This window comes from Bombina bombina, chromosome 3 (assembly GCF_027579735.1).
Source record: "Bombina bombina isolate aBomBom1 chromosome 3, aBomBom1.pri, whole genome shotgun sequence".
NCBI classification, from domain to species: domain Eukaryota; kingdom Metazoa; phylum Chordata; class Amphibia; order Anura; family Bombinatoridae; genus Bombina; species Bombina bombina.
The window spans coordinates 127,181,819-127,207,311 of record NC_069501.1 but is presented as its reverse complement, the minus strand read 5'-3'; the positions used below and the strand labels follow the sequence as shown (position 1 = coordinate 127,207,311).

Below are 25,493 nucleotides of genomic sequence, written 5' to 3'. Positions count from 1 at the left end.
TAGGATGAGAGCTCAATCCTATTGGCTGTTCCAATCAGCCAATAGGATTGAGCTCTCATCCTATTGGCTGATTGGGACAGCCAATAGGATTTAAGCAGCTCTAATCCTATTGGCTGATTGGAACCTTTCAGCCAATAGGAATGCAAGGGACACCAACTTGGATGACATCACTTGCATTCAAGCTCCAGTTTACAGCGGCGACCGTATTGAAGAGGAGTCGAATAGCAGCGAGATCGATGACTGTTAGTTAACAACAATTTTTTTATAAATATGGAGAGCGTATTAAGGTCTGCGGCCGCGATGTTAGGCGAGTGTATTGGTGTCGGCGAATGCAGCATAGTTAAGGCTTTTATAAATATCCCCCTTAGACTCTTTATTGGAAAGTATTGGTTACACTAATGTTTTACAGATATCTTATAAGAAAGCACAATCACTATGTTGCAAGATGTATCACATACACAATCATAGAAGTTCATTCAGATACGGCACACTCTAACATGCCTATTACCTTTAACATAAATAAATCAGTTAAAGGGACAGTATACTATAAAATATTTTTTCCCTTAATATGTTTCCAATTACTTTTTTTACCAGCTGCAGAGTATAAAATGTATGAGATTTGCTTTTTAATGTTTGTGTATATGAATTAGCTGATTTTGTGTTTTGAAGCCACAACCTAATAAAATGGGTTGAGCTTGTAGGTATAATCAGATCTCATTACTTTATCTCATTATGTAAAAATACTTGCTTCTTTATCTTATATCTGTCCATAAACCAATCACCAATACTTGGAGAGAGAACAATGGAAAATTAAAGGGACATTACACACCTTTGAGATGGTAATATAAAATGATACATTGTATATGTAAAAAAAAACTCTGCAATATACTTTAATTATTTAATTTGTCCCTTTCCCTGTAATTCCATTCTGAATTTGTGAGCTTTTCCATTCCTGTTAGCAATGGAAGTGCAGAACACTGTTATATTCCACACAGCCATTGGCTGAACACTCTAGTGACCTATTTATAACTGTCTCTAATTGGCCACAGCAGAGAAGGTAATCTAAGTTACAACATGGCAGCTCCCATTGTTTTATAGACACTAAAACTTTATACTTATTTTATCACTATTTAAACAACTAATGAAACTTTAAAAATACATCTACATGTTATTCACAGACTAATCTTTTTTCTTTGAATGTATCATTCTATCTAGCATTTATTTAGTGTTTAATGTCCCTTTAACATTGTATTACCTTATCTCTTCTATAACTCACTCAGAGTGTAATTTCTTCTACTGGCTGTGTTAACACATCTTGGCCTTGAGGTCAAAAACTTTCAGAATGGGTGGGGATACCACAGGCTAATTAAACTATTTTAAAAGCCAATATAAGGGTAATGGAAATGCTTGTAAACAATTTGATACACTCCAGCAGGTAAAGTGGATCATTAGGAACACATTAAAGGGTAAAACATTTTTGAGAAAACTGACCCTTTAAGTACAGAAACTGCATAATAACCAAAACCAAATGTGTGTAATACCCATTACTTTGGGTACTTCTCTTTGAAGAATTCCACAAGTTTACTATGTGTCACTATGCGGATTAGAGCATGTCATTTAACACTATCATGGCCCTTTAAAATTCTATTTTTATGCAAAATATTATTTTTCTATTTTAAAAATGTGCACTTTGTGTTTTTAATCTGGCATTTCCAACACAGCTGTCTTTTTCACATTGTATTTGCCAACAAATATATTATATTAAACGGACATGAAACCCAATTTTTTCATGATACAGATAGAGAATACAATTTTAAACAACTTTTCAATTTACTTCCATTATCTAATTTTCTTTATTCTTTTAATATCCTTAGTTAAAAACCATATCTAAATAGGCTCAGTAGCTTCTGATTGGTGGCTGCACATAGATGCCTTGTGTGATTGTCTCACCCATGTCAATTGATAACAAAGGATATCTGAAAAATGAAGCAAACTAGATAATAGAAGTAAATTGGAATGTTATTTAAAATTGTATTCTCTATCTGAATCATGAAAGAAAAAAAAATTGGGTTTCATGTCCCTATAAATAAGTAAAGGAAATGGAAAATAGAGCATATGTTTACCTTGTCTGCAGTGGTATTTTCCAGTTCTACATTCACTGTGAACTGAATTTTGGAGGATGGTATATTTGTTGTCTTTTTCTCTGCATAATCTCTCAGTTCAGCCAGAGCCAGCTGGTCAGTCACAACAAATTCATCTTCAGTAGGGAACATGCTGGATAGAAGCTCTATCTCAGAGAGCTGGGCTTCCGCCTCCTCCTCACTCATCATCTTCAGAAAACATGTTGAGATACATATCAGAAACCTAGCAAACTGGTGAAATGTGCAAAAAAAAAAAAAGAAAAGAAAAAAAAAAAATACAACAATTTGGAAACCAAATGAGTCCATAGTTACAAAGCACCAGCATTAGCCAATCAGAAGTGGCGTATACATATAACCACTCAACAATGGTCATGTCCTGCTCAGGACTAACTTGACACAACCTTTGTGAAGCTCAAAGGGATATTAAACAGTTAATAAATTCTAGATAAAATAATGTATTCAAAAGCAATAATTAGCGTGAGGATAGCATATAAATGCATTTTTCCAATTATTAGTTGTTTAAACATTTAAGATATTAGAGTAAAGGTGTAATTCCCATAAAGTACTTTAGTTTCTATAAAGTAATGGGCAGGCCATATTGAAACCTAGGTTTCCCTTTGCTAATTATTTTGCTGAAGACAGTAAGATATGGATATAAAACAAGCAATAAAAGAAAGTGTGTGAAGAAGGTTGTGTGGAATAGTATTGTTTAAATAACTAAGAGGGCTTCCATACAGCTCTCTTTTATTACAGGTTTTATATTTGCCCCTAATTGTCGTCAGAAGAAACAGGTAAATGGAAATTAAACCTAGGTTTTCAAATGACGACATTACTTGATAGAAATGGATTGTAACTGAGAAAAGCAACATTTAATTAATTACAGGAAAGTGGGACTATGAATGCCTATTGTAGAGTGTTTTGTGCTTTTAACATACACATACTTAAACATTTTATGTTACATTCTCAAACTGCTTAATGCCACTTCAAACACATATTTACCCAATTATATTTGGTAATAACATGTTACAAGGACTTTATGCATTTAAAGTTATTTCCAACCGAAATCTCCATAGACATCCATATGAAATACTGGATATATTTAAAAATATAAATAGATAAGCAGACATCCCACTTGCAAAAACTCATTTCACGGAGGTGGCTTCTCCCGCTACTGCGCCGCCGCCGCCACCCTCCTCCCAGTTATATATTGGACACCTTGAAACCCTAAAGAAGATAGAGACTTATCATTAAAGTAGCTTCCCACTAAAGTCACATTAAGAAAGTAGCTTTATTGCACAACCACATACAATAAACCTATATTTCAGTGATTGTACGCTTGTTGAATGCTTAAATATTTTGGTATACGAAGTTTAATTATGTGCAGTAGTTTAATTATGTGCAGTAAATAAGGTAGTATTTGTGTTTTATTTTATTAAAATCAGGGGGGGGGTGCTTTTTGGTTACTGATGCATGCTTTGAGGGTTCTAAAACGCCTTAGCAACTAAAGGCACTTTTCCGGATTTGGGTCACATTGGATCATTGTACTTCAGGGAGATTGCATTCCATTTGCTGGCATCAGGAAGGTGCTATTACATTCAGGGAGAGTTGGGATGGCTGGATAAGAGATCCTAAAGAGACCATACTCATAAGCACAGGAAAATGAACATGATTGACACATACCTTACATCCGAGCTAAATCTCCAATAGACACACACAGAACCTGAGTTCAAAGATCCACAGGTCTGACAGCCCCAACGCTGACGTATGAGGTGACCAATCTTTGTTATGTTCAACGTCTTCAATACATTTGATAAGAGTGGGGCAGAATAAAAACCTTTTTTATAAATTAATCTAGATACATTTTATGTATTTCAAAAATATATGAACTTGATAGGATCTTTTAAAATAACGCATTAATAAGGGGTGCCAGTAAGATATATGGCCGTCATTCGCTTGAAAACGTACAGACCTTACTAGCCGATAGTTTCAGCCAATTGGTTATCTCAGCCACCAATCACCTGAGACGCTTGTAAGTGCTTCTTTCCTATTGCTTGGAACTTCCATGCCTTGGTGACGTAGCTGCGCCTGGTGACGATGGTGACACAGAAGGTAGCCGGTAACGTAGTGGTGAAACAGCTGTGAGAGCAGAAACCGCTGCGAAGGTTACGGATGTTTAGCAAGAGCCCCTCGTAAGAGGAGGTAACAAGCGTTCCAAGCAGGGAGCCTGCAAATAAAGCAGGTCGTGTGCTGGTAGATCCCTATAGCCTATGCGTAGCTCTGTAATAGTGTTCATAGGGTGGTGGGTACTTAGGCTCTCCCCTGTATATACTGTATATATATTTTTACATTAAAACTATTGCTGTATATGAACATACTAGTGAAAATATAAAGTTATGTAGATCTGTCTTTTAAATTATATTTCAAAGTACAGTGCATTTAATGGCTTAATTCAATATGAATACTGTATAAGACACCTGTATGTACTATGGCTTTTAAAAGGTTATGAAACCTACATTTGTTTCTTTTGTGATTCAGGTTAAGTTACATTTAAGCCACCATTCAGCAAGCGCTACCCAGGTGCTGAACCAAAAACCGGCCCCTAAAGCGTATGTTCCTGCTTTTCAAATAAAGATACCAAAAGAATGAAGAAAAATTATAATAGGAGTAAATTAGAAAGTTGATTAAAAATGCATGCTCTATCTGAATCACAAAAGAAAAAATGTTTGGTTTTATATCCCTTTAAATGCAATATAGTTGTGAAGTTTTACAATGTAATTTACTGACTGTAGTTTTGTAATGAAAGCTGGTGTACTTACCTTTTCATCTGCACTATTTAGTGTGTGTGTGTGACTTTTATTTTTAATCCTCTAGAAGCCTTTAACTTTTGTGCAGTTTGTTCATAGTAATTGTGGAATGTGGTGATTTTGGCTCTTAAATGGAGCAAAACAAAGTTTTTCTTTAAAGGGACAATGTACCCTGTTTTTTTTTTTTTTTTTCTCCCCTTTTAAATTGTTCCCAGTGATCAATTTTAGCTACTGGAGTGTATTGTTTACAAATAACTTCTTTACCATGATTTCAGCATTTGAAATAGCTGCTTTTGTCTGTGGTATCTCTACCTATACTGAAAGTTTCTTTATTGGCTATAGAAGAAAATGTGTAAACATAGACCGCAAAATAAATTACACTCCCAGTGGGGGTAGGAGGGATACAATATTACATTTTAAATTGTTGCCTCTACAGTATACAGATAAATATACTATAAGAAGCGGGTGTGTGTACAGAAAGTTATAACATAAAGAGATCTATCTGATTTCCCTCCAAGAACAACCTATTTTAATAGGTTTTGGTTTAAAAGAATAAAAATGTCTATTTCATGTATAAAAATAAACATTTTATACTCTGCTTCTGGTATAACAAGTCATTGGAAACAAGGGGAGAATTTTTTTTTTTTTACAGTACACTGTCCCTTTAAACTTAAATATATTCCTTTCCTTTTTTTTTAAATGAGAATTTGTGTTAAAGGGATACAAAACCCAAATATTTTCTTTCGTGATTCAGATAAACCATGGAATTTTAATCAACTTTGTAACTTACTCCTATTATCAATTTTTCTTCTTTCTCTTGGTATCTTTATTTGAAAAAGCAGGAATGAAAGCTTTGGAGCCGGCCCATTTTTGGTTCAGCTCTCTAGATGGCGTTTGCTAATTAGTGCTAAAATGGGCCGGCTCCAAAGCTTTCATTCCTGCTTTTTCAAATAAAGATACCAAGAGAACGAAAAAAAAAATTGCTAATAGGAGTACATTTGAAAGTTGCTTTAACATTGCATGCTCTGAGTCATGAAAGAAGAAAAATGGGGTTAGTATCCCTTGAAGTAGCTAAATAACTTTGAAAGAGACATAAGTAGGAGGTCTGTAAAGTGAATGTCTATAATTACACATCTGCATATTTTGCAGTTAGCCTTTTGTACTATGCGCTAGCATACTATGGCATCTACTGTTGTATGCCAGTGCAGGACACGTGTATAACCTACCATCCAAAGCACTAAAAAAAGTATAGGAATACAAATGTATTTTTTAAATGCATTTGTTAAATACCAAAATACCCTTTTGTTCCAACAGTATATATATTTTCAAAACCAATTGCATACTTTTAAAATCTCTTTTTTTCAGAGCCCACATTGCATACAACACCATTGGTACAGGATTTAATTGCAAATGTTTTCTTCACCTTTTCTTGTTACTGAATGAGAGCTGTTGACTGATTGTATGACCTCACCTGCATTCTGCTTTTGGAAAGCAAATGTCGTCATCCTTTTTGTCCTCGGGTGATTGCCATACATTGCTTATTTTTGTGTGTGTTTTTTTTATACTTACTTATTTGTATTAATTTTTTTTCAAATAGTACAACATATAAAGACGAAATTATACATCACTGTATACATTACACTTGATGCTATAGATTACAAAAGGTTCAAAGAAGGAAAAATTATTCATGAAACAGGTGTTATTGGCGGAAAATTTACATACTTGGGGGTTCAAAACATCTTGCACTGCAAATATATTAGGGGGAAAAAAAACAAAAAACCCCCAATAAATTTTATTCTTACATTCTTAGCCCTTAAGACTTTACACTATGCAATTGTAAAGACTAAATATATACATGTCACAAGCAAAGCATGATCAGGTATAGACCTATATTTTTACCTTCAAAATACTGCAGTTTTTTACCTTATCTGCAATTCATAGACACTCAAATGCAGCAATACATTTGAAACAAAGAAAAAAGAGAAGGAGAGGGGGGTGCCCCGCTCCCCAGGCACTCTCCCTCAACCACAATAAAAAAAAAAAAAAGAAAGCATCATAATCTAGCAGAAACTTTGGGAAGTCGCCTATTAACACCGCCATACAAAAGAAATCTGATTTCTTGAAAAGCACTACTGATTGTGGATATTTTCTGGGAAGGAACATATTACCTTAAACCGTTTAGAGAAAATTATTTTAACTGCTATATCTCTTGTAGTATCAAACTCATATTGTTCCATACTAATCTGTGATAATATTCTCCTATTGAATTCTTTTATACTTGGGCTCTTTTTAGATTTCCATGTACTTAGTATCATGTTTCTACCAATTAAAATAGTTGTATTAATTAGATCTCTATTTTCTTCTCTATTTGATTTCTCATGCAAGAATATTATATCTAGTAGCTCCAGGGTCAGTGGTCTTTCTAAGAATTTATTTAACCAATACCTTATTTTAAACCAGAATCCCTTAATCTTAGGGCATGCCCAGAAGCAATGTTTTATATCTGCCATCAGATATGAACATCTAGAATACTGAACTTTGTGACCATTTGGTAACTCTAGCTGGGGATAAATATGTATTGTTAATCAAACGCATATGTGATTCTCTCCATGTTTGCAGCTTGGTACACTTGTGTACTATCCCCAGACTCTTAAGTACTCTATCTGTTGTTAATTCAACAAAATCTGCTCTCCATTTGGCCTGGATATTCTCTATGTTCTTTTTCCCCTTTTCGTGTAATAGGATTTTATACCATATAGAGATTGATAACTTTCCTGCTTTATACAAAGTAATACCTTGCTCTAGTCCTCCTAGGGACCAATCCCTACCATACTTCCCCGTTAGCTTGACATAATACTGTCTAGCTTGTTTTTTTTTTTTTTTACATAATATTGATAGTTATGATATATGTAAAATAAGGATATATATTATATTATACCAGGGCTCAACAAACCCAGGAGCCTGGGAGCCACTGACTCCTAGAATTTTACCCCTGGCTCCTAACTTTTTGGGTTATTCTCCATATATCTATATACAAATCTAACTGTCTGGCTCCTAAAAATTCTTACTGGCTCCTAATTTTTGAAAATATTTGTCAAGCACTGTTTATACAGTATATATCACACCAGAGTTCTTTAATTATAAACATTTCTTGTTAATATTGTAATGAGTTGGCCAATGCAGATAACCAGTGACAGAGATGACAACAATCTGTTAGTGGTGGCTATGGGTGCTTTTAGGAACTCTAGTGAAGTGGTTTTTATAAATCCTTATTTTATATATGTTATTGAGTTTTGCACCCTGTTATATGCCACAAGATAAACATCCAATTCCTTTTTGAGAGCACTGCTCAGGTTATGGGATGTCCACCCAGTTTATTTTAAAATTGCTTCCCACGATAAGGGATTCTGAGATGTTCATGGGATAACAGTGTACCACATCTGCAAATCCAATCAAATTAGGTCATTTTTCCCTAGAAATCACCTCAGCAGTGCTTACACTAGTGCAGGTTATTCCTGGTAGGGATATTGACATGAGCTTCAAAATGCCTTTCTGCTTCTAATCCATTGTAAATCCACGCAGTACAATGCTTCTTATGGTAGCTTTAATGTATAGCAGATCTAGAGTACAGTGATGTAGAACAACATTATCAGTACATTGTTGTTTCTGATTACTGGCAGAGGGTATCCAAACCATAGTCAACATAGGCTGTGCAGAGTAAAAGGGTTTTTCTATGATGGGGAAACAAATACACCCCCCCCCCTCAAAAAAACGTTATTGTATAGATATAAGAAGGTCAGTGATATAAAGGGTACTGTAGTATGACTTGTTGCTGAATTCACTTACAAAAAGACAGGTCAAATGCTGCATTATATATATATATATATATATATATATATATATATAACTTTTTTCCATAAAACAGCATTAATAAAAGACTTTTGCTCTAAAGACTCCCTTTTTGCTTACTCTAGGCTTCGCCATTTATTTCCTTTTGTGAGAAGCATTACAAAGCTGCAATGGGAAAGAAAAGAACAAAAAACACTCCCCTGCAAGATGCTTTGGATGCAGGTATAGTTGCATATTTAATAATCTAAATAAGTAAATATTAACTAATTAGCTTTGAAATCTATTTTTTTTTATTCAAGCACTATTAGTTTAGAAAATATATTTTCCACCAGCACAGACAGTAGTCAAAAGGCTGGCAATAGGTACTTAATAATACCCGTGCTTAATCCTTTAATAGAAAATACAAAAGTTAAAAAGAAAAAAAAAAACCCAGATTTTATATTAGCACTCTGCCATTTAACTTTATTTTATGGTTATAAAAAGTTAAATCCCAAATAAACCAGCACTGATTGCTGAATTTGTGTACAAAATATAAAATCAATAGTTTGTAACAGTACAAAATGCATTTATTAAATAAACCTAGTAATAATGAATAAATGTGAGTATCAAAGATAAATATCAATATAAAATACTCCTAGAAGATACCTTGTCAGGCAACACCAAATAGTAAATAATCACAAATAAACCAGAATACGTGAACAAAATATAAAATCAATCGTGTTTGAAACGGTACAAAATGCTTTTATTAAATAAACATTAATAATGAATACATGTAAGTATGAAATATAAATATCAATATAAAGTACCCCTAGAAGATACTGTGTCAGGCAACAACAAATAGTCACCAAGAGTCCTGTATTCAAAGTGTTAATAGTTCTTACACTGATCCGGTATAGATGGTGAAAATACAGTAGTTGTATAGGACCAATGTTAATTCTTCAAAGTCACTCTTTAAAGGGATACTAAACCCAAATATTTTCTTTCATGAGAGCATGCAATTTTAAGCAACTTTCTAATTTACTCCTATTATCAAATGTTCTTCGTTCTCTTTGTATCTTTATTTGAAAAGCAGTTATTTAAGCTTATTAGCCGGCCCATTTTTGGTTCAGCACCTGGGTAGCGCTTGCTGATTGGTGGCTAAATGTAGCCACCAATCCGCAAACGATATCCAGGGTGCTGAACTAAAAATGGCCCAGCTCCTACATTACTGATACCATAAAGATACCAAGAGAATGAAGAAAAATTGATAATAGAAGTAAAGTAGAAAGCTGTTTAAAATTGCATGCTCTCTCCGAATCATGAAAGAGAAAAAAATTGGGTTTAGTATCCCTTTTAAACGCTAAATAAATAATTGCTTGAATGATGTATTCAGAGCAATGATTAGCCTGATAATAATTTGTACATTTTATTTTTAAAAATTATTTTAGTCTTTTAAATATTGGGGGGGGGGGGGAAAGGGTAACGTTAATGCCCATAAAGCAGTGAGTTTCGCTATATTGTAAGTTAGGTTACCTTTTCTGCTGAGGCCAATTAGGAATGGTTATAAATGGCCTACTAGAGTGTGCAACCAATAACTGTGTGGGATATATCTGTGCATTTCCATATTTAACATAAAATGGAAAGCCCATAATATTCAGAATTAAAGTGAATGTCAATTTTGATGCTAAAGTGCCCAGTCGATTAAAAACAGGGGCACTTTAATTCATCAAAATTTACATTTCACTCGTGTTGTGAAAATACTTACCTTTTAATCTTCACAGCAGCTCCAGCTTCCTCCACCCGTCGCAAAGCCTCTTCCTGGGTCTAAAATGAGGAATCCGGCTTCCTCCAATCACTGCGTTGAATCACACTGATTCCCCTGGAGGGAAGCTTTGATTGGAGTATGACTGATCCGTCATTTCTAACGTAGGAAGAGGCTTGCGACGCCCGGGGGAAGCTGGAGCGGCTGTCAGGATTAAAAGGTAAGTATTTTCACAACACAAGTAAAATGTAAATTTTGATGCATTAAAGTGCCCCTGTTTTTTAATCAAATTTTTAAAAACCGGGCACTTTATCATCAAAATTTACATTCACTTTAAGTTACAGGAAAGGAGAACAAAATAAATAAAGTATATTGCAAAGCTGTTTTACTACATGTAATTAAACAATTTATATCTTGAGACGTTTAATGTCCCTCTAAGCTTTATAAAGGACAGGATTTTTAAACTCTCACCATAGGCCTAAATAAAGCTAAAAGAGTTACTTTGGAAAATTAACAGTGGTCCTATACAACTACTGTATTTTCACCATCTATACTGGAGCAGTGTAAGAACTATTTACACTTTGAAAACAGGACTCTTGGTGACTATTTGTTGTTGCCTGACACGGTATCTTCTAGGGGTACTTTATATTGATATTTATATTTCATACTTACATTTATTCATTATTAATGTTTATTTAATAAAAGCATTTTGTACTGTTTCAAACACGATTGATTTTATATATATATGTTCACGTATTCTGGTTTATGTTTGATTTGATTTAAGGCCCTATAACCATATAATAAAGGGAAATGTCAGAGTGCTAATATAAAGTCGGTTTTTCACTTTTGTATTTACTATTAGTTGTGTCAAGGTATTTTGCCCCTACAAAATAGCAATGATGTGGAATAGTATTTGTAAGGCATTTGCATTTTTTCGCATTCGTTTGAGAAATGAAAGCCAAATATGGTTGCATGCAGCAGCATTTGACTTTTAAAGTTTTGTTAGCTCATGATTGATTTGTGTCAGTGCAACAACACAAAGATCAAATTGCACTTTCACACAAATTGGGCACCTACAATAGCTGAATGCGCTGCCCGTGGTCATATTTGGCGTTCGTTTCTCAAATGATTGCTGAATAGGAAGAAATGTACATGCCTAGTATTAGTACCCAAACAATTTAGTGTATGTGTGTGTATGTATATGTATGTATATATATATGTATGTATGTGTGTGTATATGTGTATGTGTGTGTGTGTGTGTGTATATATATATATATATATATATATATATATATATATATATATATATATATCTATCATATTACTCTGGATAATAATAAAACAACACTTCCTAATATCTTTCGTATTGCTCACAAAGCTTAATGAGGATTATGTAATGCCAGTCATGAATTGTACGTAAAAATTCACTTTTTATTTTTTTGGCAATAATGAACCAATAGAAACATGCCAGCAGTAATAAAACAATAACAATGGCAAATCATTGGATGGTATACTTATGCCACATCAGAATAGTGCGAGAATACTATTAGCTACCTATTTACTTATAAAAGAAAATACAACAATACCTATAATTTTTGTATACTTGGATTATTCAAAGCAAAATATATAGAGAATGCATTCGCAATGATTATGTACCAAGCAAAACCTATAAATGTCAAACAGCCTGTGTAAAACCGTTTGAAGATAGGAAAATGTAATTAGAACTCAGTCATTGGTGTAGTGACAATGCTTATTTTATGCTAAATGTGATGCATGTACAAATAGAAGAATAATTACTGGAGTAAAAACGTTTTATACTTTTTAATTATAAAAGTTGAATATTTTATTATAACATTTAGCGACATCAACTAAAATTTATTCTTTTTAAGAAAAATAGATAGCAAATATTGTATTAACCCAATGTTGGCACTTCCCTTTAGGTGTTCGCTGCCAGCCCCGGTTCTCCCAAACCGTGTATGTAGAACGGATATATAGCAAGTTGGCGGCACTGTACGACTTCTAGGGATCAAAACTGTCCACATTGTCAGTCTCCAAACTTCTTCTCCCACAAGATATTGATGAATAATAGGCCTTTATTAAAAACCATCAACCAGACTTCTTGCTTTTCGGCTACTTAGCCTTTCTCAAGAGCAACAAGTTAAAAGCAGTATAAAGCAAGCTGTGTTCACCTAGCCTTAAAAAAAATAATATATATATATATTTATTTCTCCCTGCCTACCTTCAAGTCACACCCATCTACAGGTGTCTTGAATCAGGTTCACTTCAGGGTTGTTCCTATCCTCTTCTGTTGTGTGCCTTTAACTTAAATAAATTGCCAATTAAATCTGACCTTGATATGGAAATTTGAGATATTTTAAATGTCAGCACACCTCAACAGGAGAGGCTTCCAATTTGTATTCATAGCCCTCTCAGAAACATCAACAATAAAATACACCTGATACGTTGGCCAATCTAGTTATATATATCCACTACGGAAACATTTCAATATTCGCCATTATAAAAAACTTTTTGTATACTTAAGTATATAAATTTAATGTTTCTAATTACAGTATCAAATGTGTTATCTCAGTTTTACATTGACAATCAGCGACCAACCCAAACACCTTCTGTGTCTGTGTAATTTAGCCAGTCGTGAGTCTTCTAACTTTTCAGCTCCCAATCGAGTAGTTAGTTACAGGTTCCTCAAACGGGTCCGTTGCAACGGCCGATCATGTGATTCTGACGTCACTGTTTCTGAACCAATCAGTGTAATGGCTATGATATCCTCGGTACAGATATGTTTTAATCGTCCATAATCAGAAACTTTATCTTTTGAAACCAAGGATAAAAAAGATACAAGTTTTAGAAAAACATACAGATATATTATAATATAAATATATATATATATATATATATATATATATATATTTATATATAATTTTATTAAGGCTAGGTGAACACAGCTTGTTTTATACTGCTTTTAACTTGTTGCTCTTGAGAAAGCCTAAGTAGCCGAAACGCATTGAGCTTGTAGCAAACTTTTAAAGCTGCATCCCAGAAGTCCGGTGGATGGTTTTTAATAAAGGCCTATTATTCATCAATATCTTGTGGGAGAAATTTGGAGACTTTGAGGATGTGAACAACTTTGATCCCTAGAAGTGGTACAGCGCAGCCAACTTGATACATATTCGTTTGTTTTTTAGAAAAATGCCTTGCAAAGGAGTTAAAGATAACTGAACACCTGGCCATGCGCTGCAGTTCATTGCCAGTGAGCAATATAGGAGTAGCAGTCTTGTGTTTCAGTCATTTACAGATTGTGTCCTTGTTGTTTTGCAAGACTCATATCCTAAAATGTTTTTGCTGTTCCAGAGCCTATATGTAAACACCTCCGTAAAGGACTGGAAGAAGGAAGTGTGAAAAAGGCATTAGTGAATGTGGAATGGACCATATGCCAGGACTGTGAAGTAGACAATCATGAAAAAAGTAACCCCAAGAATAATCTGGGGGAAGGACCTTCCATTTGGTTGTGTCTAAAATGTGGCCATCGGGTAAAAAGCAGATAATTATCAACTCTACTGTCATTTGGGCAACTTTTAAATTCAACTTTCTTGAAAATGTTATTGTACCTTTTATGTGTACTACCATCATTAAACCTTTGATATAGTTCAATGTTTCATTCATATATGGTGCATTTCCAAAATAATGTGTGCTTGAGAGAAGGGAAACCTTTTAAACATCTTTTAACCCAATAATCCCTGATATTATTTGGTAACTTTTCCCCTTTTCTCTTTTTTAAAAACTTGTGTGTCATTGAATAAACAAGGAAAAAAACTTGTATAATCTGCACAGTAAAAAATATCAACAAACTTTATAAGCACTTTATGGGAAATTGAAACGTGCATGGATGCATTTCTTAAAATAGAAATATCTACCTTAGCAAAAATGCTTCTAGTAAAATGTATTGCTGTTTTTATATGTGCGTATGCCACTGTTTTTCCTAATGGAAATATGTTAAAAAAAAAATGCTTCTATTTAAAATTAAAATGCACCCATGCAGAATTTCAGTTTGACCCTTCTATCCCTTTAAATAACCAGGGGGGATACAGAAATAAGCATGAAATGTGTTAAACTGTATATCACAAGTACTTCCTTTGCAAATTCTTTTTAAACATATACATTGTGATACTGGTGGCCTTTTACAAGCCATGTAAATTAAGAAACGAGCACAAACGTCGTATAATAAAATTATAAATCGTGAAATATCATAAAAATGGTATTGTGTTAATATAAGTTACCTCCCTTTTAAAAAATAAAGTAAAAAAAGGACTGTCATTGATACTTGTCTGACTTTTTATGGGGATCCTGGAATATACAAACGGATACAAATCTGATGTGATATGCTAGAGATTGAAATCAGACTTCAAAAATCCACAAAAAATCCAAAAAAAGGTATCCAAAAAAAACAACCCTCTGGATACCTGACCTGAAAACAAATTTGTAAAGCAAACATCCAAAATGTCTTTCAAAGAGTGAGTTCTGATTACACAAACTGTCTAGATCTATACACACGCGCATATGTGATATATTAATATTATACGCACATTTTCTTGTATTATTTTGTAGGGTTGTGGAAGAGATTCAGAACAGCAGCATGCATTAAAGCATTTTAGCACCCCAAGATCTGAACCACACTGTATTGTGCTCAACTTTGACATGGGGAGTGTGTGGTATGTAAATGTTCCTTATTACATGTCTCGTTTTTTATGTTTATTTATTGTTTCTGCACTGAAGAAAACTAAAACTACTTCTTCATGCTTGTTGAGAGGTTGCTCTACCAAGAGAGCTTTAGGAATTATTCTTGTCAACTACTGGATATTTAAAGGGACAGTAAACACATTGATATAATTTATATAAAATATTTTTATACTTTCATTATTCTTATTATTGCTCCCTTTTTATACTCTGAAGATTCCCAGAGCTAGAAATGCACATTGTAGACTTTTAAAGGCTAGCCCTGCTACATATCTATCTCTTGATTCCCAATGAGATCCAGCAACAAAACAATATTGGTATGCACACCAAAGGTTACTGCATACCTTGTAAAATATCAAAGTCCAAGAACAGACAGCACCACCAATTAAATCAGCATAGCTTCTTTATTCTCTTATATCAGGAGGGTTAATAGCCGAAACACAATCTTGTTACTTTGAACCTACTCCTGATATAAGAAAAGAAGCTATGCTGATTTAATTGGTAGTGCTGCCTTTTCTTGGACTTGCATATCTATACCTTATATTAGTTTTAAATCATAAGAATTGCAAACAATGCACTTTATAATAACTTAATTACAGTGGCTAGCATTGTCTTCATCAGTAAAAAGCTTGGATTGGCTCTTTTAAATAAGGCAAGTGGTGAAAGGAGTTTGGCTATTGAAAAAACATTTGCAGCAAACAAGATTTTAATTTGTTTTGAAAATGTTTAGACTTGGCTAATATGTTCTAAAGCAAAACTACAGCAATGTCTTGTAATTACAAGGTGTTTGTATCCCTTTAACAGCTGGACATAAACATTCATTCCCTAGTAGGTCTGAATATCCGATTCAGACAACACATTGAATTTTAAGAGAGATTCCAATATATTTCTGATATCAAATTTACTCTTTGCTCTTGTTATCTTATTTTGAAAAGGATACCTAGCTAAACTTATGTTCAACAATGCACTGCTGGGAGCTAGCTGGTGATTGGTAGCTACACACGTTTCTCTTGTCATTGGCTCACATTGTGTTCCCGGTAGATCTGACATTATTTGTTAAACATAGTTATATGCAAGCAGTAGTGTGATAATAATAAAATGGACTAAAGCATTAGACCACTTCCTTTTTTGCACTTTTCTTTCCATTTTAAAGGGACAGTCTACAATAGAATGTTGTTTTAAAAGATGAGTAATCCCTTTATTACCCATTCCTCAGCTTTACATAACCAACACTGTTATATTAATATACTTTTTACCTCTGCTTACCTTGTATCTAAGCATCTTCTGACAGCCCCCTGATCACATGACATTTTATTTATTATCTATTGACTTGCATTTAGTACTGTGTTGTGCTAAATCTTAAATAACTTCTCGGGTGTGAGCACAATGTTATCTATATGACCCACATGAACTAGTAGTTTCCTGTTGTGAAAAACAAATAAAAAGCATGTGATAAGAGGCTGTCTGTAGTGGCTTAGAAACAGGCTGACATTTAAATGTTATAAAGTATATTAATATAACAATGTTGGTTGTGCAAAGCTGGGGATTGGGTAGTAAAGGCGTTATCTATCTTTTTAAACAATAACTATTTTTTTATTTTTTTTATTTTTAAACTTTATTTATGAATATACCGGATCCATCACAGCACGAGAAACAGTTGTACAGAAATAGCTATCACACATTTGTAAGATATAAAAAACTGCAACACTCTCCCCACTTCTAGGGTGGGCAAACGTCGCCAAATGTAGTTTTAGTCCCCACGCCGAGACAGGACCCGGCATCATTTTCTTCTTTTTTTTTTTAACAAATAACATAACAATAACACATAGCATAAAACAACACATCACCAAATGTGGGAGAGAGTACCACATTGGATCCTCCACTCCAGGGAGGGAGGGGGGGGCTCCGTTTACACCCTGGCACAATTAGCAGATAAATATCAGTAAGGTATACTGAGATCTGTGCCAAAATCAAGTTGGAGGGCAGAGGAGCCTGGGGGGGGGAACTACGAACAGCAATGACCAGGGGGTAGGTGGGGAGGAAGAGGGGCACCACCTGTCACAGAGATTCTCTTCCAGCATAAACAAAGAGTTACGAAAGGGGTAGAGTATTCTATTTCTCACATGTGGAGAGACGTATAGTAAGTAGGGCTCCCATTTATGTATAAAGGTTTTAATTCTCTTGTCAAGTTCTCCCTGTACATCCGCCTGCTCCAAGAGCACCTGAGTATGTATTGCCTGTAGTAATTTCTTAAAGGGAGGAGCTTTATTAGCCGCCCAGTACTGTAAAATTAATCTCCTGGCGAGGAGTATGACAGAACACAGAAATTTGTGGCATCGCGGTGCAACATCTAAGTCATGCATGAAAATAATATTAGATGGTGTCAAATCTATTGTTTCTTGTAAGACCTTATGGAGCCAGAATCTAATCCTGCCCCATAATTTCTTGAGTTTGGGACAATCCCAGATGAGGTGCGTAAGGTCAGGGGACACAAGGGAGCATTTGGTATAAGTGTCTACTGCCTGTGGGACCAGTTTAGCTCTGTTTTGGAAGAATGTATGCCTGGTGAATTAATTTGGTGTGTGCTTCTCTCGAGTAAGCAGAGAGGGTGGCTGTATGGACCTTTGAAAAACTTGCTGTAAGATCTTGTAAAGTAATTGTGATACCTCTTGTCTCCTGCCATTTATCATGTATTGTCTGCACAACAGATTGTTCTAGGTGGGTTGCGATCTCATTGTAAATGTTAGTAATGGAATGTGATCCCTGCTCTGTGATGCAAAACAATCTGTCTATGTTAGAATTTGTGTTTGTGAGCTGGTTGGTTGTGACAAGGGCCCGGACGTAGTGCCTGCACTGAAAATATGCAAACATAGTGTTAGAGGGGATCCCATAAGTTTCCCGCAGACTTTGGAATGGGAGGACCTGAAGCGTAGTGGGATTAAGTATGTGTTCAATGGATGTCAGACCGCAAGTCCTCCAGCTCTGGAAGGCTCGAATGGTGTAGCCAGGAATTGGGTTTCCTTGTATGGGTAAATATTTTGTCACCTCATGATCTACCCTCCAGAATCCGCACAGTTTTTGCCATGCTCTTAGTGGGTCTACCCTCCAGAATCCGCACAGTTTGTGCCATGCTCTTAGTGGGTCACGAAACAGTATATTTTGAGAGATATGTGGGGGGAGGGCAGTCAATTTAGCATGTGTTAGGTAAGTCAAGTTAAGCGGTGCAACAATGTCAAATTCTATTGCATGGCTGAAATAATCAGAACTGGTGAACCATCCCAAGACCAGTTTGGCCAGTGTTGCCGAATTGTACCATTGAATGTTTGGGAATTTAAGACCCCCCGCACCTAATGACATAGACAGTTTAGTCGTACTAATCCTATGTTTCCTCTGATTCCAAACAAATGAAGCAAATGTAGAGGAGATGACTTGTATGTCTTTATTGTGGAGTAGCAAGGGGAGTATTTGCAAGGGAATATAATATTTTAGGCAAAATTATAATTTTTAGTAGGTGGATTCTACCATGAAGGGAAAGAGGAAGCCCTCTCCATCCTCTGAGATCTTGCAAGTTAGCTATGACTTTTGGGATATTGAGGTGGTAGATACGCGTAGGATCCACGTGCAATTGGATGCCCAAGTATTTAAAGGTGCCGGCCGTGATGTTAAGATTCGTGTCACCAAGAGTAATACCCTTGTTATTTTGGAGCCATGTCAACTCCGATTTGTCTACATTTATTTTGTAACCGGTGAAACTACCAAATCTTGTCATTATTTCCAAAAGTTTGGGTACATTTAGGGCGGGGTTACTTATGTATAATAAGAGATTATCGGCAAAAAGAGATAAGTGTTGAAGTTGCGAATGAATCCGAAGGCCAGCACAGTGTTGGCGTATGTAGCACGCTAGTGGCTCGATGGCTAAATCCAAGAAGAGTGGGGACAATGGGCAACCTTGCCTTGTTCCTCTCCCAAGTTTAAAAGAGAGTGACAAACCATTATTCACAATAATAGATGCCGAGGGAGTATCGTAAAGCCTTGGTATTAATTCAAAGAAGTGTCCCGTTACACCAAATCTCGTCAGAAGTGTAAAGGTGATCCCATTCCACCCTGTCGAACGCTTTTTCGGCATTGACAGTGAGTAGGCAAGCGTCGGGCAAAGGGGTATCTGATGGAGAGTTCTGGGCGTGATGGTAGTGCGCGATAATTGCAATTGTTTTCCTCAAATTGATTACCGAAGAGCGCTGTCTAACGAAGCCAGTTTGGTCCGGACGGACTAGTAACGGTAGAACATCCGCCAATCTATCAGCCAGAATTTTGGTTAAGAGCTTTTAGTCTCCATTCAACAGGGAGATCGGTCTATAAGATGAGGGTAGAGTAGGGTCCCTATCTGGCTTAGGGATAACACAAATATTAGCATCCGTGAATCTGGGGTCGGGAATTGTTTTCCCTAAAAGGTATTCAGAAAATAGAGTCGCTAAGATAGGAGCTATTTCAGGACACAAGATTTTGTAATACTCTGCAGGGAGACCATCAGGTCCCGCTGCTTTGTCCAACTTGGTGCGTTTGATTGTATTTATTATTTCTCGTGGTTGTATAGGAGCATTAAGAGAGGACAGCTTATCCTGTGTCAAGGTAGGAATGACTACATCATTCCAAAACAGGGGCTTATCGTGTTCTGAAACCTCTTGCTTGGTATATAAGTTGGTATAAAAGGACACAAACTCCCGCATAATTGCAGGAGTGTCTGTGCAGAGTCCCTTTTCCGGTGACGAGTGCTGGGATGTTTGATTTAGGCGTGACAACTTTAACCATATTAGCCATGATTTTGCCAGCTTTATTTCCATATCTGTGTATTGCATGTATATTATCTACCATTTGAATATGGGTGTCCCTCTCCTGTTTTAAATCATAAAAATGTTGTCTAGTCTGGCATGTAGGTATTATATGCTTCTGAGAGGTTAGCTAACATTTGATTAGTTATCTTCTTGGCCTTGAGGTTATGATGCAAGGTATGTGCTGTGATCCTCCCCCTCAGCACAGCCTTTGAGGTGTGCCAAAAGAGGTCCAGGTCACAGCAGTGTTGTGCGTTGTCTGTACTATAGTCTATCCAGTAGAAGATTAATTGCTGACGAAAGTCAGCATTGTTGTAAAGGTAGGAGGGAAATCTCCATGTTCTGTGTGGGCTGTCGGGGGGGGGTAAAGTCTAACAACAGCGAGATGGGTGCATGGTCTGAGATAGTGACGGGATATATTTTGCAAGAGAAAATATTTGGAGTGAGGCCAGGGGACGTGAGAAAATAGTCAATCCTGGACATTGTATGGTGTGATTTGGACATGCATGTATAATCTCTCTCTGTTGGGTTTCGCAGTCTCCACAAGTCTACTAATCCCAAGCCCTCCCTAAGCCTCCGAATAATCTTAGCTTCAGCCTTCTGTCTCTGAGAAGTAATACGCAAAGTTGGGAGGGATGAGGGCTCTACAAATCTATCAAGTGGCAAAAGCTGCGTCATATTAAAATCTCCTCCAATGACAATTGGAAACTCGTTTCATTTTGTGATACGCGTCTGTAACTGGTGCCAAAATTGGGGGGAGAGGTTGTTCGGGCCATAAACATTACAAAGTAAGTATGTTTTTGATGCTATGTGCAGATTGGTAAGTATGTAGCGACCTTTTGTGTCCAAGTACGTGTCTGTAAATGTTAGAGAAAGTCCCTTCCTGACCAGGATAGCTACCCCCCTCTTTCTGCCGTCTGTAGGTGTGTTTATGACCTGCCCTACCCATCTAATTCTTAATTTGTCGTGTTCTTCTTGGGTTAGGTGGGTCTCTTGTAAGAGGGCTATGTCAGCATGGATTGAGTTTAAGAAGTGTAATATTTTACTACGCTTAGCGGGGGAGGTAATACCTCTGACATTCCATGAAACTGTTACACCGCAGCGCCATATGGAATTTTTTACTGTTCAAATTACTGCGCATTTGACCTCCCAGCCTAAACTTTTTGTCTAAAGTTTTTTTATTGAATTATTGTTAGCACATGGATCCATGAGTATCTATTGTATTTTTTTTACTGTTTAAACCTTATCTGTATAGACATTTTATCAATCGGCTGTTTTAATTTATGTAAATAAATTGTATTTTTCAAATAGTGCGTGGAGCTTCATATATGGTTTTATTTGGACCCTTCCTCCATTAGTTGGCGCTCTGATATATATTTTTCTGATTCTCCATTTCAATCTTGACCACTAGGGGTCTTTTTATCAGAGCTAAGGGTCATTCACACAGTAGGCGCCTAGTGTATTGTTTTATCTGACAGATAGAAAGCACTACATGTGCAGACCATTAAAAGTATAACCAACAATATTTGCTTAGTTGTTTAGATGGGTACTCACATACTCCAAGAGCACACCTATGTGCTGGTAGGGACCGGCTGCAGATTTAGTCAGGTGTGGCAGCTCACCCAAAGGGGCAGTCTTTTGTAGCAGGTACTGTTGTGGAACAGTGAGTGCAATAATCCCAAATGAACTGTTCAAGTGTTAAAAAAGACCACTTGTATATAGTTGCTGGCAGTAGGTAGGTAGAGAAATCCACTCAAGAATATAAAATACAAGGATTTATTAAAAACAAGTTAAAAAACAACACACAGGTTGATAATAAAAAGTGGATATAGGGTTAACAATGTTACCCCAATCTTTGCAACGCGTTTCTCGGTTCACAGACCGTTTCATCAGGCATAGTCATTAACAGATTATTATCCCAGAGACAGAACTTTTTTTCACTTTCTGCGATGTGATTTTTTTTTTAGTGAAAATTTTTCTGCAGGTCATTTTTAAATAAAATAAAATTATAAATTTGTAAGTTATACTAAAGCACCAGATCAATTGCAATGTGTTGGTTAACTGGAGAATAAAGCAATATTTAAAGTTGTATAATCTAGTGCAGTAGTTAAAAATTGCATTGCAAATTAGCTGCAGAAAAAAAAAGTAATTGTAAAATGTCTCTTGAATTAATTTGTTTCCTTTTCTCTCTTAGTCTAACATAGAAGTGTAGTAATAAAAAGGGTGCATTGCTCATACGAACATCTTACATTCAGAGAAAAACAGCTTTGCAGACTGTGAAAAGCTAGGGAACGAGCTTGCAAAAATCTCAGAGCCAGACAACAATCAATGCACTGCTGCTTTGCAGCACTACTGCATATTTGATTGTTGTCTTTTAAACAGCACTTTGCTCTGGATGCACTGTGTTAAGGAAAATTTATACAATGCAGCCAGAGAACAGCTCTGTTTAAAAAGAACAGCCCAATGTGGAGCAGCACTGAAAAGTTAAAGTGCTAACAGTTCCTGTTCTTTCTGCAGACATGCTGCATTTTCTGCAATGACATCTCAGATCACTCTATGTTCTGCCTTGGGGATTATTATTAACATCTATAATATCATTATTAACATCTATAATATCATTATTAACAGATAAATTATGGCCAGTCGGGAGGGAAAAGTAATTCTCAAGCCTGTTCTGAGGTAGGGGGGCAGACCATCATCAGGGTATAAAGTAGTTAGTAATAACCATGAACATGGCAGCGAGTATAGTGATGGAGCTATTATGGGATTTTTAAAATGCAAGATACAACCTATGGTCACATTGCAGTTTCCGGCAACCCCAAATAAATAAAATTGAACTGAAATCTAACATATGGATACACATGGATAGCCCAAAGTAATAGTTAACATTGTCACATCAGCAGAGAGGTGAGACACATTCATCGAAATCAACAACCTGAGTGATAGCAATTTAAGCAGATCTATTCAGCCCGATGGAGTACTATTTGGCTTAAAGTTGCAATTGCTAAAAAATTGGGCCATACTAATCACAGTAACCTGGGTGACCCTTATGTAGTGTAAGTGTACTGGGAGATGAGCATCCGACACTTCCGGACATAGGCGTGTAGAAAAACTGCACCCTGCAACATAAGACAGAATTAAAAGAACAACAAGCTTCAATAGTTGGTGTATGAAACAGGGTATCCACCCATTACCTAAAGGGATCTGCATAGGCTGCATGTGCAATATAGACCTGCCTAGGTAAAAAAACATGGTGCCCATTATTTAAGACAAAGAGGAGTAAGTCCTTTCTTGGTCTAATTACAAGTATGTAAAGGGGCAGAGACATTCCACCCACAAGGCCCCAAGGAACAAGATGCATGTGTACAGGTGTTGAATGCATAGGACAAGAACTGCCATACCAACATGTAACAGGATATAACATTCAACATAATACAATCTAACAATAAAGGGTGAAAGTGCACCCCCTTTGTAACGTATAATTCTGATTGTCCAGAATAAGTCAGAGGTGGGAGCATTCCTGTGTAATTCCATTACTAGATGGAGTGACCAGCAATCTATTAACCGTCGAAGCAGTCGATTATTCACAGGATCTGTTCTGAGGACTCCCCTAGCATAGGCAAACGCCTTGAGCTTCGGTCTCTCTATAAAGAGACACAAGGAAAAGGCAAAAAAGGGCAAAAAGATCAGGTATCTACAGTCAATGCACATCGTCCTGAGTCTCCTTGTCTAGATATGACTGCAGTTCCTTAGGGGTATGAAAAATTTTAGGTCCAGCAGGTGTCTGCAATCTCAGCTTTGCAGGGTATAACGATGAGGCCTGTTTCCCCTCCCTATACAGGCGGGAGCACAGTGGAGCAAAATCCTTGTGAAGCTTGGTCACCTCTGCGGCAACGTCCTGAAAAATTAACAGTTTTTTCCCTCAAAAACCAGGTCCCCAGTATGGGCACGAAATGCTCCTTGCAAAGCAAGTTTTTCCTGGTAGTTGAGGCATTTGAAGAATACCTGGCGTGGGTGAGCATTTAAGGTGTCCAGGCTTCTATCCGGGCCTATGCGATGGGCACGCTCCACATCCATCAGAGGTAGATGGTCTGGATTTATTTTTAGCAGCTTAGGGAGTGTTAAAGCTGTAAATTCAAGCAGATCTTTGTTTTTTATCGTTGCAGCCGAATCTGTTGTAATCACATTTGAAGATCTAGAAGAGGGTGGGGAGTCCACATGTAGCTCCATCACCGGCCTTTTCTTTTCTGAGTCTTTGTTTCTGGAGGCCATCTTTCCCGCCAACGAATTGGAAACAGGCATGAAGTACTGGTCAAGCTTCATACAAAATCTTCACTAGACTATTTGCAATGTTGTTATAATTTGCTTGTTATACTTACAAATGTCCTCTAGATGGCAGTTCAGGACTAAGAATCAGCATACACAGGGGTAAATCCAAGCAAAGTGAATTCATACAACTTATATTTTGCAGTTTTCTTTCTCTCCTCTCCAGAAATCTCCAACAAACAAATGTCCAAATGTGAACAATAAAAAAAAAAAACTGTAAATTTTTGTATGTTTGGCAATGCTGAGTTTGGGGGAGGGAAGGACAAATATCCAGAATCTTTCCTTACAATATAAATTTTCTTGGAGACCTTTGCTCTTAAGGGGAGGGGAGCAGCTTTAAACTGGGGGAAGTTGTTTATTTATGCAATAAATGTCCCAGTACTATTACAGTATTAAGTCCCCCTCACAAAACTTATCTCGCCGTACTTTGAGCGGTTAGTTAGAAAGTCCATACGTCACCTTAGGCCACCTGCAGGAATCCTGAACATGCAGGGAATGCTCATAGTAGTACAGGGAAGTGGGCTAACATCACTGTGACTGCCTTCCTTTTATTTTGTGAATCGGTTACTTTCCCCTTGCCTCAGTTTTTACCGCTGCCCTTATTGAATTAATTAAATCCGGTCTGTGACCGTTAACAGCTCACCCTCCTGTGCTCTGATGTCTGCAAGGGATGTGTCCTCACAGCAAGTCTGATCGGGCCGTTGCGGGTGTTGGAGTGGGGGAGCTGCGATCCAAGATGGCGCCCACGGTCTGTGCGCTATTGCGCACTTTTAGTCTTCCAGGGACAAGGGTGGTATTCGGCCCTTCACACTGATCTGCCAGTTGGGGCTACTGTCCTAAAGGATGCCCAACAAGGTTGGTGTGTGGGAAAGTAGACTGGCAGCGGATTTCAGCGTTTCTTGGGAGCTCAGTATACGGAGCTCTTCATTCCTGCTGCCAGTCCGTTGCTCCGCCCACCGGAAGTCTCCAAACAATAACAATTTTAGTGTAGACTGTCCCTTTTTAACGTGAATTTTTTTTTTTTTTAACTGCAAAATAAATCATTTTGAAA

At 36.5% G+C, this 25,493-nt stretch overlaps 2 protein-coding genes across 4 annotated transcripts in view; one reads left to right on the top strand and one right to left on the bottom strand.

The window, feature by feature from the left end:
- Positions 1-3,977, bottom strand: part of RWDD2B (RWD domain containing 2B) — a 15,471-nt gene extending 11,494 nt beyond the window's left edge. Inside the window, exons 1-2 of one of the 2 annotated variants that reach the window (XM_053705991.1) lie at positions 3,822-3,977; positions 2,124-2,330 (exon numbers count right to left, since the gene is read on the bottom strand). In XM_053705991.1, coding sequence (XP_053561966.1) covers positions 2,124-2,330 — 207 coding nt within the window. In that variant the 5' untranslated portion in view covers positions 3,822-3,977. Of the gene's footprint in view, positions 1-2,123; positions 2,373-3,821 lie in introns of both variants that reach the window. The other variant, XM_053705990.1, reaches the window with a different exon arrangement.
- Positions 3,978-4,215: 238 nt separating this feature from the next.
- The window catches only part of USP16 (ubiquitin specific peptidase 16), a 181,268-nt gene continuing 159,990 nt past the window's right edge, over positions 4,216-25,493 (top strand). The window contains exons 1-4 of one of the 2 annotated variants that reach the window (XM_053705988.1): positions 4,216-4,340; positions 8,920-9,016; positions 13,905-14,083; positions 15,159-15,262. In XM_053705988.1, coding sequence (XP_053561963.1) covers positions 8,965-9,016; positions 13,905-14,083; positions 15,159-15,262 — 335 coding nt within the window. In that variant the 5' untranslated portion in view covers positions 4,216-4,340; positions 8,920-8,964. Of the gene's footprint in view, positions 4,341-8,919; positions 9,017-13,904; positions 14,084-14,928; positions 15,065-15,158; positions 15,263-25,493 lie in introns of those variants that run through there. The other variant, XM_053705989.1, reaches the window with a different exon arrangement.